This window comes from Equus caballus, chromosome 22 (genome assembly GCF_041296265.1).
Source record: "Equus caballus isolate H_3958 breed thoroughbred chromosome 22, TB-T2T, whole genome shotgun sequence".
Lineage (NCBI taxonomy): Eukaryota > Metazoa > Chordata > Mammalia > Perissodactyla > Equidae > Equus > Equus caballus.
In genome coordinates, this window is record NC_091705.1 from 20425556 (window position 1) to 20442519 (window position 16964).

At 59.5% G+C, this 16964-nt stretch overlaps 1 protein-coding gene across 11 annotated transcripts; it reads left to right on the forward strand.

The window, feature by feature from the left end:
- Positions 1-4908: 4908 nt before the first annotated feature.
- SLC4A11 (solute carrier family 4 member 11) lies at positions 4909-16318 on the forward strand. 11 transcript variants are annotated; one of them, XM_070247777.1, is made up of 21 exons: positions 4990-5223; positions 6968-6994; positions 7103-7147; positions 9546-9698; positions 9827-9876; positions 10151-10382; positions 10467-10548; positions 10792-10915; positions 12326-12541; positions 12622-12715; positions 12828-12953; positions 13034-13147; positions 13238-13370; positions 13640-13713; positions 14143-14395; positions 14470-14576; positions 14658-14826; positions 14918-15091; positions 15295-15490; positions 15569-15738; positions 15871-16318. In XM_070247777.1, exons 3-21 carry the CDS (start codon positions 7117-7119, stop codon positions 15932-15934), a joined length of 2562 nt encoding a protein of 853 aa, XP_070103878.1. In that variant the 5' UTR covers positions 4990-5223; positions 6968-6994; positions 7103-7116; the 3' UTR covers positions 15935-16318. The 11 variants fall into 11 exon arrangements, with proteins under 11 accessions (XP_023481972.1, XP_070103879.1, XP_023481973.2 ...); XM_014735060.3 differs by lacking the exon at positions 4990-5223 and adding an exon at positions 5353-5487; XM_023626204.2 differs by lacking the exon at positions 6968-6994 and having other exon boundaries at positions 4909-5223.
- Positions 16319-16964: the final 646 nt, after the last annotated feature.

Sequence of the window (16964 nt, forward strand, 5' to 3'; positions counted from 1 at the left end):
TGGTTTGATAACCAACAATTCATGGAATTTTCTAGCTAAAAAGACTCCATTTCAACCTCTTTGTTTTATAGATAAAAATGATCAGAGACCCAGAGGTTGGAGGTCTTGCCCAGGGCTGTTGCCCTGCGCCTTCCCCCTAACTTTCCCTACCCTGTGCCTCCAGCTTCCTGTGAGGCGCTGAAGCTCCTGCGAAGGGTGGTCTGAATTTGGGGCCACAGGCAGTGTCAGCCCTGAATGGTGGGCTTGAGGCAGGACCTTGGGCAGCCCCTTGACATGGGGCACCAGTAAGAATGAGAGCCATGCATGGAGGACATGGGGTACACAGAATGGCCAAGGAGGGCAAGGTTGGCCAGGAGGGGGAGGGGGAAGACCCCCCCTCCACTCTTAGGGTCACCAGCTGGAAGGCCTCAGGTGGCTGGTATTGGGATTCAAATGAAGTAGGGCCTGGGAGTAGATGGGGTGGGGGGGATTTGGGGCCATCCCTGCAGCATTTGTTTCAAGACTTGCTGTATCTCTCAGCATGCCCAGGGAAACTTGTTGGGAATACAGATTCCTGGCCCCCTCATAGGACCTACTCAGTGAAAATCTCTGGGCCCAACCTGGGAATCTGCATTTAGCAATTCTTGGGAAGTTCTAACATGACATGTGTCTACCTTGGAGGGTCCTGCCAGGGGAAGCCATTGGGCATCACCACGCACACAGTGGGGTGGTGGGCAAGCATCTCTAGGGGACTTGGAAGTGGAGTGGGTGAAAGTAGGTCAGTGTTTGGTGATATCTGTCTGCCAGGGGTTTCTTGGCTGAGAAGCTAGGGTGTGCAAGTAAAACCCAGGCCAGAGAGCAGAGGAGCCTGACGTGAGGACAGTGGGCCATCCTGGAACCTTCCTACCCGATAGTCTGCTGGCCAGATAGAATCATGGAGCAGAGAGCCGTTAGACCTCCGTCTGGTGCTAGATTCTGACTGTGGGTTGCTGGGGCGGGGGCGGGGCGCAGCAGACAGATGTCATTCTGAGGGGAGCAGGTCCCTGTTGGCCCTCCACAGGGCTCCTTGCCCTCCTGGCTGCCCTTACAGGAACCTGGGTCTTTCTCTCAGTAGGGGTAGATGACACCTGGAAGGGAGTTAATGCTATGTTGGGTACCAAAGAGTCTTCCTCTCACCCATCTATGGGGCCTGAACATGTCCCCCAGGAAAGAGGGGAGGCCTGTGGAGGCCATGTTCCCTCCCCCAGGTCCCACAGCATCACCGGAGGAATAGTGTGGGAACAGCATCTCTCCTCCTAGTAACGGCGAGGGGGCAGTGCAGCTGCAGCTGGAGAAGGGCTGTAAGGGACTAGGAACGCTGGTCAGGGCTGCCTACCCTGGGCAGTGGGAGCCCCAAGAAGCTTGTAAAACCCGGGTGACTCCAGGGAAAGCTGACGGCTGCATAGCGTAGGAAGCCACGCTTGCCAAGGGTCCAAAGAAGGCAAGGGCAACAGGACAGGGCAGTACAGATAGAAGGAATCAGTGACGTTTGAGGAGTCTGGGGTAAGAGGAAGGAGGCAGAGGGAACCAAGTGTATCTGGTTAGGGTACCGGTTGGGCATGGCTGGAAAACCTGAGCGGGAGAGGAGATGAGAGGACGAAGGGATCATCTGGAGGGCTTCATTGGCTTGAAAGCCTCTGGGAACTATATATGGGTTCAACACGTCACAGGTTTATTGAGCACCTACTACACAGGGTGCTGCACTGGTGAAGGACACGCAGCCCTGCTCTCAGGGAGCTCATGGTCTAGGTGGGGAGACGATGCCCAGACAGTAAAGTAAGAAGAATGAAGAAGGCTATGCCACAGAGTTAGGGGCCATGAGGGTCTGTGATGGAAGGAAACAGGAACCTACTTTAGATGGTGTGGTGGGGGAAGCCTCTCTGAGAGCTGAAGAATGATGAAATGAGCCCTGGTAAGAGCTGCGGACATGCCTTCCAGGCACACTATCAAGGCCTGGAGGCAGGTGGGGGCTGGTTGTGCTGGAGGAACAGCTGGCAGCCACCCTGGCTGGAGCAGCACTCCCCTAGGAGCAGGCAGGATAGGACGAGGTGAGAAATAGGCAGGGGCCAGGTTGTACGGCACCTCCCACCCCACACCCCTACTCACCTAGGCCACAGCAGGGAGTCTGCTTTGGGTTTTGTTTTTTGGTGTTTTTTTCCTAAATCCCATGAGAAGCCATTGAGGGGCCGGCCCGGTGGCGCAGCAGTTAAGTTCGCATGTTCGGTGTCTAGGGTTCGCCGTTCGGATCCTGGGTGCGGACATGGCACCACTTGGCAAGCCATGCTGTTGTAGGCGTCCCACATATAAAGTAGAGGAAGATGGGCATGGATGTTAGCTCAGGGCCAGTCTTCCTCAGCAAAAAGAGGAGGATTGGCAGTAGGTTAGCTCAGGGCTAATCTTCCTCAAAAAAAAAAAAAAAAAGAGAGAAGCCATTGAATGTAGAGAATGGATGGGGGTGGGGCCAAGTCAGAAGGCCAGATGATGGGCCAGGCTGGATGCACAAGTGGGCAGAACTGTGCCCTATTTTGAAGGTAAACTCAACAAAATTTGCTGATGGATCAGATGCAGATGAGTCGGGGTGACTCCCCGGTCCAGAGCAGCTGGGCGGATGGTGGACTCAGCTCTATTTTGCCTGAATTTCATTTGAATTGCCTATGAGCCCTCCAGGTTTGGGGGAGAGAGGTAAGTAGGCTGTGGCATGTTGAAGTCAGGAGCTCAGTGACAGGAGTCGTGAAACCTGACAGTCAGCTGCGGCTGGTAGAGAGCCATCGATCCAGGGGAAGATCCTGGGCTGGCTGACACTGAGAGCGATGTCAGAGGAGGACGTGGGTGCTGCTGAGGCGGTAGGGGCTGGGAAGAGAGCAGAGGCAGCCAGAGCAGTGTCATTGGAGTGATGGGGACAAAAGATGGGTATGAGTGGATGGGAGAGAAGCAGGGAGAGGGTGTGGAGACAGGAACAGAGATAACTCTTTGGAGAAATTTGCTCAGAAGTGCACCTGAGTAATTGAGTAGTACCTGGAGGGGGGAATTCAAGGGAGGGTTTAGCTTTTTTGTTTTTTAATAAGATAGTATAGAGTTATTTCTCACTCCAGATTCTAAAGTCTACAGGCATAAGTGGCATGCGGGGAAAACTGAGTTCAAAGTACTTTGGAAAGCCGTCAAGTGCCTTGTAGAACCCAGCGCTCATGGTTGTGTCCACAGTCCAATAAAGTCTGAGACCTCAAGTGAGGGAATGTGTGTGCCTGTGTCTGGGTCCCTAAACCGTCTGCCTGTGTAAGGACTTGGTGGGGCACAGGTGGGGCAACCTGGGGCACCTGTATTTGCCCTCAGCCTCTGATCCACAGAGGGCAGATGGAGGGTGGGAGGACTAAGGGAAATGGCTATTCACATTGCAGTAGGGGTGTGAGGGTCAGGGGCTCTCTCCAGGGGAACAGAACCCGCAGAGGCAGCGCATAAGGCTGCAGCCCGGAAGGGGTCAGCATCAGTTCCTCTGAGAGTCAGGTCCATAGACCACTAGCGGGGAGGCCTTGGCTGCAGGCTCCTGTTTCCTCAGTGAGCTAAGTGAGGTCCTCAGATGAGGGAGGAGGCTGCAGTAAGAGGAATGGGAGGCTGCCCCTCAATCCCCAGGGACATCCTGGTACGTGTGGGTTGGAAGGTCCAGGTATTTGGGAGCTACTGTTGACTGGAGAAGGCAGATGCAGAAGCCTAGACATTCCCAGTTGGGAGGGGCTGGGGCAAAATGAGTGACTTGTCAGGGGTCCAGCCCCTGCATCCCCCCTCCCGCAATCCTGCCTGGCTCCCTGGGCCGTCAGCCTGTCTGTTCTTCAGTCCCCCGTCAACCTCCCTCCCTCACCCCCTTGACTCTGGGAATCTGTGCTGTGGGCTGGGCGGTCCAGCTAGAGGGCGTCTAGAGAAAGTCCCAAGGGCGGAGTGGAGGGGTTGCCCAGGATAACCCCGTGTCTCTCCTCCCAGGCCCTGCTCAACCCGGCCAAAGAAGCATGAGGCCAGCCCCAAGTTAGTCGTCCAAGTCCCAAGTCCCGTAGGTATCTCCCACAGCGTCTCCTGTAGTAAGGAGCAGGGTGCTCAGGCTGTCCCCATGCCCAGGCCCTTCATTTGCCAAGAGGGGCGCCCCCATGGCTTCGCTCCTAATGTGCTCTTATCCTGCTGAGAGGGAAAACCGGGTCAGCCTCGCTCACCTAGTTTGTGCATTGAGCTCCCCCAACGCACCTGGAGCCCTTGGCGGCTGCAGGGCAGTCCCTCCGCAGAGGTGGGCTCACCCTCTGCCCCGCCCGCCCTCTCCCATGCCTGGGGGACAGTGGCCGAGGACTCCATCCCAGCCGGAGATGAGCGGGGAGAATCGCTGCTAGTCCTCCCGCTGGGAGCCAGAGTGTGGAGGGGATAGATGATTAACACTTTGTTGGGGGAGAGTTCCTGGGTCAATCCGGGGCCCGAGGGTTGTGGAATTATTTGCTGAACAGCCACCGAGGGTCAAGGCAGGAGTTCACCGCCGCACGCGCCCGCCTGCCGGCGCGCGCACCCACCACTGTCTCCCGCCGGCCGCCTTTCCCGCCTCTCTGTCTCCTCGCAGATGAGGCGCCAGAGAAGGCGCGTCCCGGAGCCGGGCTCCTGCGTTCCGGGAAGGAAAACCCGGCGGCGGGGCCATCTTGGGAAGGAAAGAAGCCATGAGCCAAGACCTTGACCCAAGAGAAGGCCGAGGGCGCGAAGAGGCCAGGGGAGAAACCGGCAGGCGCCCTGCGAGCAAACCCGACGCCGCCGACCGGGAGGGCGGCTGGCTCCGCGGGCCAGGGCGTAGCCCGGGGAATGCGCGCGAGCCCGTCTAGTTAGTCGGGGTGCGCTTCCTGGAGGAGGAGGAGGAGGCCGGAGCATCAGGATGAATGGAGGGGGCGGGGCAGCCGGCGGGCTTGGCCTGCGTAGGCCCCTTGCCGAGAGGACGGGGCGGGCGCCCACTGCACGCACGCATAAAGCCGCCGCCGGGGAAACCTTCCTCCGACCCGCCGCAGCTTCACAACTCCCTGGGTCCCCGGGCCCATCGAGCTTCTTCCCAGAAACTTCCCAGCCCCACCCAGTACCTAACCCGGCGACGCCTGGGCGGGCGCGCAGGCCCGAAGGAGCCCAGTCTACACGTTCTGGCTAAGTCACTGCTGGTTCCTAGGAGCAGCCCGCCCGGGGTTGACAGGAGCGCGGGTAAGGGCGCGGGGCGGGCAGACGGGACCCTGCCCTCGGCCACCCTCGTGCCGGGGCGGGGCGTGTGAGCGGCATTAGGACCCAGGCGCGGCGCGGGGGTGTGTCGCCGGCTCCCGCCGCTGGCCCGCCGGCGACTCCAAGCTTGAGGTCCCGAAGCACCGGGTGAGGAGCCCAGGCGTGCGCGCGTGTGTGCAGCCGTCCGGCAGCCCGTCGCCGGGGCTATGGCCGCGGCCACCAGGCGCATGTTCCATCTCCGGCCGTGCGGTGGGTTCCTGAGGCCGCGGGCGGGGCGGGGGCGCGGCGGGAAGGCCGTCCGGTCTCCGAGGCAAAGGCGTGCTAGGAGGGGACGCGGAGCCGTCGGGGCACGGGGAAGAACGCAGATGCCGCAGACCTTCAAGGCCCGCCGGCATGGTGGCCGAGAGGGTCGTGGGGGCTTCCCGGCGGGCGCGGGTGGGGGAACCCGGGGGTGAGTTTGGCCGCTAGCAAGTGGGAGTCCGGGTGGGTACGCAGTCGGTGGAGGGAGGCCCAGGGACGCCTTTGTGGGCACTGCGCGCTTGATCAATGCTCGGCTATAGCCATCTTTAAATCCTTAACAATTTTTGAGCCATTGAGGTAGCCGGTGGAGGAGTAGGGGCTTGGAAGTGGGCGAGGCGGAGCTGTGGGGTCCCCAACACCCCGCGCTGGGCTCTGCAGAGCCGGACACGCTGCCGCCTCGGAAAGCCCCGCTTTGCGTTCTGCCCGGACACCTTCCCGCCCCTGGCGCTGCGAGGAAGCCTCCCACTCTTAGGGGTCCCCGGACCTCAGACTGTCCCCTGCGCGGCCACAGCAGTCTCTCCCCCCTGGCTCTGACACCTGAGGGCCAGCCCTGGGTTTGTACGACTATTTGCTTGCACGTGGGGCGCGCGGGATGAGACTAGGGTGTGCACCATGCCCATTCTTTTCAGACCGTCGTCTCCCTCGTCCTTTGTCCATCCCTGCGGCCTCGGATACTAGCTTTACTGCCCACCCCCCCGCCCCCCTTCTGGATGCAGCCCAGGCTCCCGCCTCGCGCGTCCGTCCGTCCGCATCCTGCCCCCGACCCGCAGGGTCCCGAGTCTGGAGGCGCTTTCCTCTCGTGCACCGGCACCTCCTGTCGCTTCCTTCCGGGCACAGTGCGACACAAACAGCCGGACTATCCGGGGCCCGGCGCGGGGAGCGCGCACAGCGCCCCCCTCCCCCCGCATCTCCCTTGAGGACCAACGGCTCCGCCTCCTAAGAGGCGTGGGACGTGGGTGGCACAGGGTGGCGCCCAACGGAGGAGGCCGTTGCCGGGTCCTCCCCCGGTAACCCCGGGGGCGTGAGGCTGGGGGCGACTGCACGTGTGATGGGTGGCCCCAGGGACCTACGGGAGAGTGAAAGGCACGATGTTCCTCCTGGAAGAGGGCCCCAGCCCAGGTGCTGGGCTTGGCAGCTGAGCAGCGAGAGACGGAAGCCGCGGGCTACTACAGGGAGGGTGGAGGGACGGCCCCTTCCCTCCAGCACTGGCGGCCGGTGCGGAATTCTACAGCCACCGAATCAATCCTTCAGTACTTCACCGGGTACTGTTAATAACTCCGGGAGAAAACATGCTGAGAACGCCTCCCCTCCTGCGCCCTCTCCTGCCTGGGCAGCCCCTATCTGACAGGCTGAAGAAAACAGGCTTGGCTTCCTCCGACTCCTCAACGGGCCCCTCCCTAGTACTGTTCCCTGCTCCTTTTTCTCCCAGGTTGACCTGGTTGGGTCCCTGAAAAGGGTAAGAAGGAGTCAGCAGGGTTGGTGTGGAGTGGGACGCAGATGGACACGGGAGACTCTCCAGGGCTGGTCCATGGAGCTGGTGACAGTTCTTTGGCTTCCCTTGCAGAAGGATCTTCCGGCATGTCTCAGAATGGATACCTTGAGGATGCAGGTGAGTGCCTTTCAGGTGTGGGTGTGTGTCTGTAGAAAGCTTCTTGGTCAGAAGTCTCTAGGGGACCCAGTCCATCCACCTGGGGACCCACAGCATTGGCCACCTGTCTGTCGTCCTCTGCTGGTGCTGGGATGCTTTTGAATCCTCCCCTCCGGGAGGCTGTGATGTGATCAGAGGGGCAGCTGACACTGCTCTGGACACTGGCAGGTCTCTAGTGGTTCTCTGGTCCTGGGAAGGCAGGTTGCTCCCTCTCCTGACCTATGTGGACCATCTGGTGATTTCCCATGGTTCACTATTACAACGCCCTGCTTATCTTAGCAGCCTAGGCCAAGTGTTGTGGATACCCACATCCCTGAGTCCCTGCCCAGTTCTGTGAGGGAGGGGCTGCCATTGTCCCTCTAAAGAAATGTAACCTCTCTGTGCATCAGCTTTGCCTGCTGGCCCCAGTCTAGCTTGCCCCTCCACATGTCCCTGGGCTGGCTCCATGCTGCCTCTCCTCTGCCCAGACCAGGAGCTGGCCTGACCATCTGAGGGGTGTTTAGTGGGACAGTACTTGGACAGAGTGGTGATGTGCTCTTACCCAGGGACCCCAGGGCATGGAGACTGTGTGTTCCAGGCCGCTGACAGGCAGATTAGGTTTGTGGCTGGGCTATAGGATGGAAATGGGGACATGGCATCCCAGGAGCCTTGCAGGGGCTTGGTAGTGTCAGCTGGGCAGGTCCTAGGTAGAGCCCAGGGTAGAGGAGAAGGGGACAGGGTGAGGGCAGCACTGGAGAACAGTGGATGCTGGTGGGGGTGACAGAGGGGAGGCTGGGGCAGGTTGGGGCTGGGGGAACCAGGTAGTCTAAGCAAAGCAGGCCTAGAATGGGGAGGAAGGAGTTTTTCATGGACGTGAGCTCCATGACAAAAGTGAGAAGGACATCTCTTGACCTTATTAGGTCTTCCAGGGCTTTGGTTGCAGTGCAGACCTGGGGCAGGGGTCACTAGTCCATGGGCGCCTTGATGGGGGATGCCTAGTGCCTCCTGCCTAGAAAGAGCCCAGGCTGAGCACAGGACACTGGCCTGGGATGTGCAGAGGAAACCAGCGGGCGGGAGTGGAAGTGAGTCAGGGTGAGTCACTGCCTGGCAGGTGTAGGCGTGCTGCTGACCCTTCCCTGTCCCTGCACAGGTGTTTGTCAGGCATTGGTGGGGTCTGGCCTACAAGGGCCTCTTTCCTGGGAGCACCCACAAGTGGCAAGCCATAGGGGACCCATAGGACAGTCAGGAAGAAGTGCTGGCTGGGCCAAGAGTGAGGCAGGTCCCTAGGAAGACTTGCCAGAGGAGGAGGGGTCCATCAAGCCCTGAAGAAGGCCCTCCAGGAGGGAAGCCCTTGGCTCAGAGGACAGGAGCTGGCATGCCTGTGGTGCTGGCCAACTGACCAGAGGAGTGAGAGATCGAGGTGGGGAGTGGGGCAGGGCCCAAGGGGCCAGGGGTAGCAATGTTGGCTCAGACTAGGATTCCTGAGGCTGTAGGAAGCCCCGCCAGGAATCAGGGAAGATTGGAACATACGCATGTTACCAGGAAGCCTTCCTGTAGGAGTGGGGCCTGTGCTGTGGGGCAGTTATAGGAACTGAGAGGCAGACCAAGAGAAAGGGACAGCAGGGTCTGTGCTCTGGGAGTCCCAAGTCTCCATGACGGGAGTCCCAAGGCGCCACGACATACCCCTCCGTGGCTGGAAGCCCAAGATGAGGCCTCGTTCTGGGGGTCCCATCCCCTGTCAGTCCCTGGGTGTATTTTCCTGGTTCTCTTGCTTCCTGGGCCTTGTCTGATGTCTGGACCAGGTCTCTCAGCCGTGATACTTCGCCCCGCACACCCTCCCCATGACGAGGAGCTCTCAGACCCTGTGCCAATGAGGCAAGGAGATGTGCGGGTCCGGATATTGCAGTGTCTCTGGCTTCCCTTGGGTCCCATCTGGGGAGCCAGGAAGGTCTGGGTCTTATAACTTGGAGGTTCTGCGAGGGCAGGGGCCAGGCACCTTAACCATGTCGTTGTACCACATGCCTGGCCCAAAGTTTGTGGAATAAATATATTATCCTCTAGCTGAAGGATATGTGTGGGTCAGAACAGTGCAGGGCCCTGGTCCCTGCAGCTGAAGAATGCTGGAGAAAGTTGTCGGGTGGGGGCTGTGAGCCAGGTGCCGTCCTCTGAGTGGTGCTGGGCCAGGACTAGATATTCTGCCTCCCTGGGCCTGAGGCTTCTTGCTGGCCTAGGAGCCTCCCTCACCACTCACCTAGAGGGTGCTGCCTGGAACAGCCCAGGGGCCCCTGCTCCTTGGGCTTGGTGTCCCTCCCTCCAGTGTGTGGCACTGACGACCAAGCCCCCTTGGGGGGGTCTCTCTCGGTGGTGGTTGGGTCTCCAGGCTACCTCAAGTGTGACACTGATGATGCCTCTGAAACCCGTGAGGAGAGCCTAGGGGACGAGGCCTTCGACACGGTCAACTCCTCCATCGTGTCTGGCGAGAGCATCCGTTTTTTTGTCAACGTCAACCTCGAGGTGCAGCCCACCCAGGCTGGTATGGGGGTTGTAGCAGGGACAGGCTGCGGGGAGGGCAGGGGACTGGGGACTGGCCAGGAATGGCCCCCATCCACCAAGAGACCCCTGAAGAGGTAAGGCACCCTGAGCCCTCCCGCTTTTCTCTAGCCGAGAGTGAGTCACCTGGTGGCTGTGGACTTCTACACACCTCCCGCAAGGTGAGTGGCTTATCTGCAGGACAGGAGATATTTGGTCCTGGGCCACTAGACAGGGTGGAGGTGGCTGCTTCCCTGAGATAGCTCACACTGCTCCCCTCTCACACTAGCCAGAGGCCTGGCTGCTGGGGCCAGCCATGCTGGGTTGTCCCTCCCGGAATGGGGTGTTGATCCTAGTGGGCAGGGGCAGTCCGAGACCACCACAGAGGAGGGGCCCGGGCAGGGAAGTGCGTCTCACTCCTGGGCCTGTGTGGTTCTGTGCGTGGGGTCCCCATAGTACCTGAAGTTAAAGAACTTTGAGGAAGAGATCCGCGCGCACCGGGACCTAGACGGCTTCCTGGCACGGGCCAGCATCATCCTGAACGAGACGGCCACCTCACTGGACGACGTGCTGCGGGCCATGCTGTGCCGTTTAGCCCATGACCCCCACAATACTGAGCCTGACTGCAACTTGGACCTGCTCATGGCCATGCTCTTCACTGATGCCGGGGCCCCCACGGAGGGAAAGGGTAAGGCCCGTCTCCTTGTCTGGGTGGGGGAGGTCATGGAGGTGGGTTGGCCGACCTTCCTGTTCCCCTGCACCCTGTCCTTAGTCCATGTGCTGTCGGATACCATCCAAGGGGTCACTGCCACGGTCACAGGGGTGCAATACCAGCAGTCATGGCTCTGCATCATGTGAGTTGCCAGGCCACCACATTTGGCCTCCCCATGTGTCACACTGGAGCTAGGCATCCCGTGTCCCTGCAGAGGCTGGCCCACCCAGTTTGAGGGGAGAGGGTGGGAGCACTCCATCCCATTTGGTCTTTTTTCTCCCTAACGGAGGTCATGGGGGGTCAAAGTTGGGGGCTCTGGGTGCGGGGAGCCCCAGCTCCCAATGGTGGCAACTGTGTGCTGTGTGCCCTTTCCTGTCCCTGCCAGCTGTACCTCCAAGGCCCTACTGAAGCGGCACGTGTGCATTAGCCGCCTGGTTCGCCCGCAGAACTGGGGGGAGAATTCCTGTGAGGTGCGGTTCGTCATCCTGGTGCTGGCCCCACCCAAGATGGTGAGGAGGGGTCCTGGGGTGGCTCCGTTTCCTGGGGAGGAGGGTTCCAGGTTACCCTGCCCTCTTCTTGGGGGCATGTCTGCCATGTGCTGGAGGACCCCACAGTCCTGGCCTCTGAAGTCCTCATCCTCACCCTGTCCTTTCTTCTCTGCCCTACTGGATGCTTTATCTGAAGCATCCTTGTTAGGTGCTTATCAAGCCCTAATTTCCCCAGAAGTTGACCAGAAGGTTGTATTTCCTTCCCAACTGAAAAGAGATCCTTTAAAAATTATTATTACTCAGACATAGGGACCCTTCTTTGGCCTGCCCTGACCCTAATGCTTCTTCTAGTTGGCTGACTATGATTTGCTGGCCAAGGATCCCCACTCCTTCCTGGGTCATACACCGCCTGGTCAGGGGCATCTTACTTTTGTGGGGGCTGAAGCTGATACAATTTGGAGAGTCTTCTTTTAAGGAAATGGATTTAAAAATCATGAATAGAAAATGGCTAGGGCCCCTCTCCAGGCCTGGGAAGGGCCTTAACACTTAAGCTTCCATTAGCTTCTTGATGGTTCTGCCCCTGCCTCTGGCACAGACTCATGGCTTGGCATGGTCCCCTGCCCGGGCTTTCTCTAGGCAAAGGGGTGCTGAAGGAATGTCCTTCCCGGGGATTTTGTAGACATGCTGTGAGCCTCCCTGAATGTTACAGGGCCGGTAAGAGAGGCAGGGCATTTAGGGCAGTGGGCAGCTCGTGGTCAGAGGGAGTGACAGCTGGCAAGGTGGCCAGAACGGTGGAAGGGGAGCAGTATCCCGAGGCCTGAGTGGCTAGACTGGTGTGTTGGGACAGACCAACCAGCCTGACAGCTGGCTCCTCTGGGGGAGAAGGAGCCTGTTCTAAACCTAACAGAACAGCATAGTGTGTGTGGTACGGCCCCGGGACTATTGCTTAGGGCAGCACAAAAGGGCCGACACTGCTCCCAGGGGACCTAGGTTGGGGAGGTCAGACAGCTTGCCATGATGGAGGCTGGACACTGAGTTCATGGACACGGTTGACCTTGGCCAGGCGAGAGGGAGAAGCCCCAAGGGGCCTGGAACCCCTCTGAAAATCAGATAAACCAGCAGGTGAAATGTAGCTGGATAAACGTTTTTCTCCATCAATGTGATTTCCTTATCCACAGTTACACAGATTTGTATTCCTTAGGACAAGACTAATGCCTGAGTTTCTAAGAAAAAAACTAGATTGATGGCAGTTGTAGAGATGTGCTGAGTTGGTGGAATTGTGGCAGGGTCCACTAATGCCGGAACTTTGGGAAACAAAACCCGCCACCAGCCACAGACAGAGCGCCTGCGTGTGCTCGGGACATCCATGCACAGCAAGGGTCGGGCACGGTGCCCTCTGCACTACACGATTCTCCCATCCTGCACCCCCAGAAAAGCACCAAGACGGCGACCGAGGTGGGGCGCACGTTCGCCACCATGTTCTTGGACATCACCTTCCGCCAGAAGCTCCTGAAGACCCGCACGGAGGAAGAATTCAAGGAGGCCCTGGTACATCAGAGACAGCTGCTCACCGTGGTGAGCCAGTGTCCTACTGCCAGCACGAGGGGTTACCACGTGAGCTCCATCTGCACCCACAGAGCCTTGCAGGTACAGGGGCCAGGTGGGCCTGGGTGGGTGGCGAGGGGCACGGGCTGCAACACTAACAGGTACTCTCTCCTCTTCCCCAGCCCCCACAGCACAAGGACTTTCTCCCTGTGGGGAAGGGCATCTGGGAGGACATCGCCCGCAGGTTCCCCATGTACCCCCTCGACTTCACTGATGGTAAGTGGCCCCGTGGCCCCCCCAGAGCTCAGCCTGTGGCTCAGACCTCAGGACAACACATGTGCCTGTCCTAAATCCCCAGCATACCCTCTCTCCCGTCCTCCATTCCTAGGCATTATTGGGAAAAACAAGGCTGTGGGCAAATACATCACCACCACCCTGTTCCTCTACTTCGCCTGCCTTCTGCCTACGATCGCTTTTGGGTCCCTCAACGATGAGAACACAAACGGGGCCATTGGTGAGGGCCTGGAGGCTGATGGGGGTGTGCTGGGTGGGGCCCAGGACTTCCATGTCCATCTGACCTCCCCACTTCCTCAGATGTGCAGAAGACGGTGGCCGGGCAGAGCATTGGAGGCCTCTTGTACGCGCTCTTCTCCGGGCAGCCGCTGGTAGTGCTGCTGACAACCGCGCCCCTGGCCCTCTACATCCACGGTGCAGTGGGGGCTGCGGTGGGGAGATGGTTCCTGAGGTCCCTGGCCCCAGTTCAGCCCTGACTGCCCACCCCTGTCCCGCTGCCTGCAGTGATTCGTGGCATCTGTGACGACTACGATCTGGACTTCAACACCTTCTATGCGTGGACGGGCCTGTGGAACAGTTTCTTCCTTGCGCTTTATGCTCTCTTCAACCTTAGCCTGGTCATGAGTCTCTTCAAGAGGTGACAGGGCCTTCCCTGAGCTGCTGGGACCCTCAAGCAGGAGGGAGACCAAGGCCAGGGATCTGGGTCAGCCTGCATGCCAGTCTATGAGGCCCTGTAGCCCTAGAGTGGATGGGGTGCCCCTACCGTATCACTGCCTCACAGGGAAAGCCTGGGACCCTGGTCTTCTTTGTGGCAGGAGGAGGCAGGTGGCCGTGCCGAGGCTCAGGGAAGCCTCCCCTGCCACACAACTCACCCCCATCTTATGAGGCATATCACCCCCCTGGCAGGTCGACGGAGGAGATCATTGCCTTGTTCATTTCCATCACATTCGTGCTGGATGCTGTCAAGGGCATGGTCAAAAGTGAGTGCACCTGAGGCAGGGAGACCTGAGTTGAGATGGGGGCTACAGGCTGTGGCTGGGCAGCGAAGAAGCATACAAGCTAAGGTTGCTGCCATGGTCCACAGTACTCTGGGGAGCTGTAACTACCAGACAGCAGCAGCCCCATGTGCTGGACAGTGACAGGACTGCCCCAGGCAGGATCAGAGGCAATGGGCCAGGTGTGATGTGCTGTCAGAGATGGAGCAGAGGGACAATGGCAGGGTGTGGGGTTGGTAGTTGGACGGGCAGGTTGATAGGGTCCTGGCTGACAGAGAAAGCCAGCTCCCTGCTACGCCCCCCACTCCTCCCCCTAGAAGCCCTTTCTCCCCTCAGGGCCCCTCCACCCCACATCCAGTGGGAAGCTGGGCCCCAGAGCCCAGATGGCTGAGGCCTGTTGGCCTGTATCCATAGTCTTCCAGAAGTACTACAATGGCCACAACCTTGGGAACTACTACGCAGATAGCCCTTCCTTGGTGAGCCTGCTAGGTGTCAACACCAGCCTCCACACTGCCCTCAACACCAGCCTCCTGTCCAGCCCGCCAGAGCTGACCTCTGTGGACACCCGTGCTACCGAGCACCCAAGCCGGGAGACCGCCGTGCTCAGCCTCCTTATCATGCTGGGCACGCTCTGGCTGAGCTACACCCTCTACCAGTTCAAGAAGAGGTGAGGGGGGCCTAGGGGTGAGGGGAAGGGGGCATGTCCCCAGGCCACACTGATACACCTGCCTGCATCCCCAGCCCCTACCTGCACCCCTGCATGCGTGAGATCCTGTCAGACTGTGCCCTGCCCATCTCAGTGCTCACCTTCTCCCTCATCTGCTCCTATGGCTTCCGAGAAATTAAGAGTGAGTTGGGACCGGGCTGGGGATGGGTGGGGTTGCTTCTGAGGAGCTGCAGGCTTGACAGGGGCCTGTACTCTGCTGCAGTGAGCAAGTTCCGCTACAACCCCAGCGAGAGCCTGTTTGAGATAGCCGAGATGCACTCGCTGTCCCTCAGGGCCATCGGCAGCGCTATGGGCCTCGGCTTCCTGCTGTCCATGCTCTTCTTCATCGAGCAGAACCTAGTGGCTGCCTTGGCTAATGCACCAGAGAACAGGTTTGCAGGGCTGGGTAGGGAGGGGTGAGTTTGTGCTAAACCTCCAAGGGGACAGTGGGGCTCCGTCCACATGTGCCCCTGTCTGCTGCAGGCTGGTGAAGGGCACTGCCTACCACTGGGACCTCCTGCTGGTCGCCATCATCAACACTGGGCTGTCTCTGTTTGGGATGCCCTGGATCCACGCTGCCTACCCCCACTCCCCGTTGCACGTGCGGGCACTGGCTTTGGTGGAAGAGCGTGTGGAGAATGGGCACATTTATGAGACGTGAGTGTCCGCGTAGCCCCTGAGGCAAGAGTCATGTGGACCCTGAGGTGGGGGTAGCCCCGGGCCACATGTGACCTAGGGAGGGGTGTGGCTCAGGGGACAAGGGCCCAGAAGTAACCTAACCCAGGAACTATGTGTGACCTGAGGTGGGACGTGGCCCCATGGACCAGGGCCAGAGGTGATCGTGCTCTGGGCCCACGCAGGATTGTGAATGTGAAGGAGACACGGCTGACCACCCTCGGCGCCAGTGTCCTGGTGGGCTTCTCCCTCCTGCTGCTGCCCTTCCCGCTGCAGTGGATCCCCAAGCCTGTGCTCTACGGGCTCTTCCTCTATATCGCGCTCACCTCCATTGACGGCAACCAGCTCTTCGAGCGCATGGCCCTGCTGCTCAAGGACCAGGTGAGGCCCCGACGGCAAGGGGTGTGGGTGGGGGATATGGCTCCAGATCTGCCCACACCTGGTCCCTGCCGCCCACAGACCTCGTACCCACCCACCCACTACATCCGGAGGGTGCCCCAGCGGAAGATCCACTACTTCACAGGCCTGCAGGTCCTGCAGCTGCTGCTGCTCTGTGCCTTTGGCATGAGCACCCTGCCCTACATGAAGATGATCTTTCCCCTCATCATGATTGCCATGATCCCCATCCGGTACGGGAGGGCGGACAGCGGGCAGGAGGGGCCCGGCTAGGTGGGAGAGTGGGTGGGCTGGGGTGGGGTGGGTGTCCTCTGCCTTCTCTCTGACCCGACGCCTGTCTTCCTCGTGTTCCCCCTCCCTTGCAGCTACAACCTGCTGCCCCGAATCATTGAAGCCAAATACTTGGATGCCATGGACGCAGAGCACTGAGGCCCTGACTGGCAGGCCCTGGCCACACCCTGTTCACCCTTTGCCCCTAGGTCCTCCCAGCTGGCTCTGTGGCTGTGGATGGGGAGGTGTGGGTGTCTTTTGGGGTGTTGCTCTGTGCTGCACCCCCTCACAGCTGGCCCAACAGGCCTAGGGGGTCTGGGAATTGTGGGGGTTCTGTGGTGTGTGCCCACCTCTCTCCCTTTAGCCTTTTGCTTTGGGTCAAGAACACTGCTCAGGGCAGCTTCTGCCCAGGGTGGGACTAAGCAGGACGGATTTTCTTTTGATAAAAGAGTCAGATGCCTGAAAGAGAAGCCATTTCCTTGATTGTGTAAGGAACTCGGTGTATGCACATTAGAGAATAAAGCTCCTGTTTCTATGCTTCTATGTGCCACCTCCATCCCTGCTGCCCCGCCCAACCCTAGCTTCTGAAGGCCACCTGAGGGCCCTGGAGAGGGGGAGACCCTCCTAGGGGAAGTGGAAAGGGACCAATTTTTGTTGCGTGCCACCTGTGGGCTGTCACTTACAACCCCATACAGTGAACGTTGGCCCAACAGGGAAACGTGGAAGCCCCAGGAGGCCTCTGCACTGCCATGCTGCCAGGACCCTGCAGGGGAAGTGCACTGGGAACAGCATGTGCAAGGGTCCTGAGAGGACTTGGGGCCAGGGAAGAGCCACGGCTGGTGAAGAGATCAACAGGGCTGACAGTGACGGGCCTTGACTCCGAGGCAACTACAGAGCAGCCGGACAGATTCAGGCGCATGTAGGTCAGAGCAGCATTTTTTTTTTTTTCCTTTTTCTCCCCAAAGCCCCGCGGTACATAGTTGTATATTCTTCGTTGTGGGTCCTTCTAGTTGTGGCATGTGGGACGCTGCCTCAGCGTGGTTTGATGAGCAGTGCCATGTCCGCGCCCAGGATTCGAACCAACGAAACCCTGGGCCGCCTGCAGTGGAGCGCGCGAACTTAACCACTCGGCCACGGGGCCAGCCCCAGAGCAGCAGTTTTGAACTATCCTGTCTGTTGGGTGAATCCT

Excerpts from the sequence above, each read along its gene's own strand:
- SLC4A11 (XM_023626204.2), top strand. The coding sequence starts at position 4,914 with ATGGAGGGGGCGGGGCAGCCGGCGGGCTTGGCCTGCGTAGGCCCCTTG. Across the intron at positions 14,827-14,917 it reads GCTAATGCACCAGAGAACAG|GCTGGTGAAGGGCACTGCCT; the intron begins GTTTGCAGGGCT and ends TGTCTGCTGCAG. Across the intron at positions 15,491-15,568 it reads CCCTGCTGCTCAAGGACCAG|ACCTCGTACCCACCCACCCA; the intron begins GTGAGGCCCCGA and ends TGCCGCCCACAG.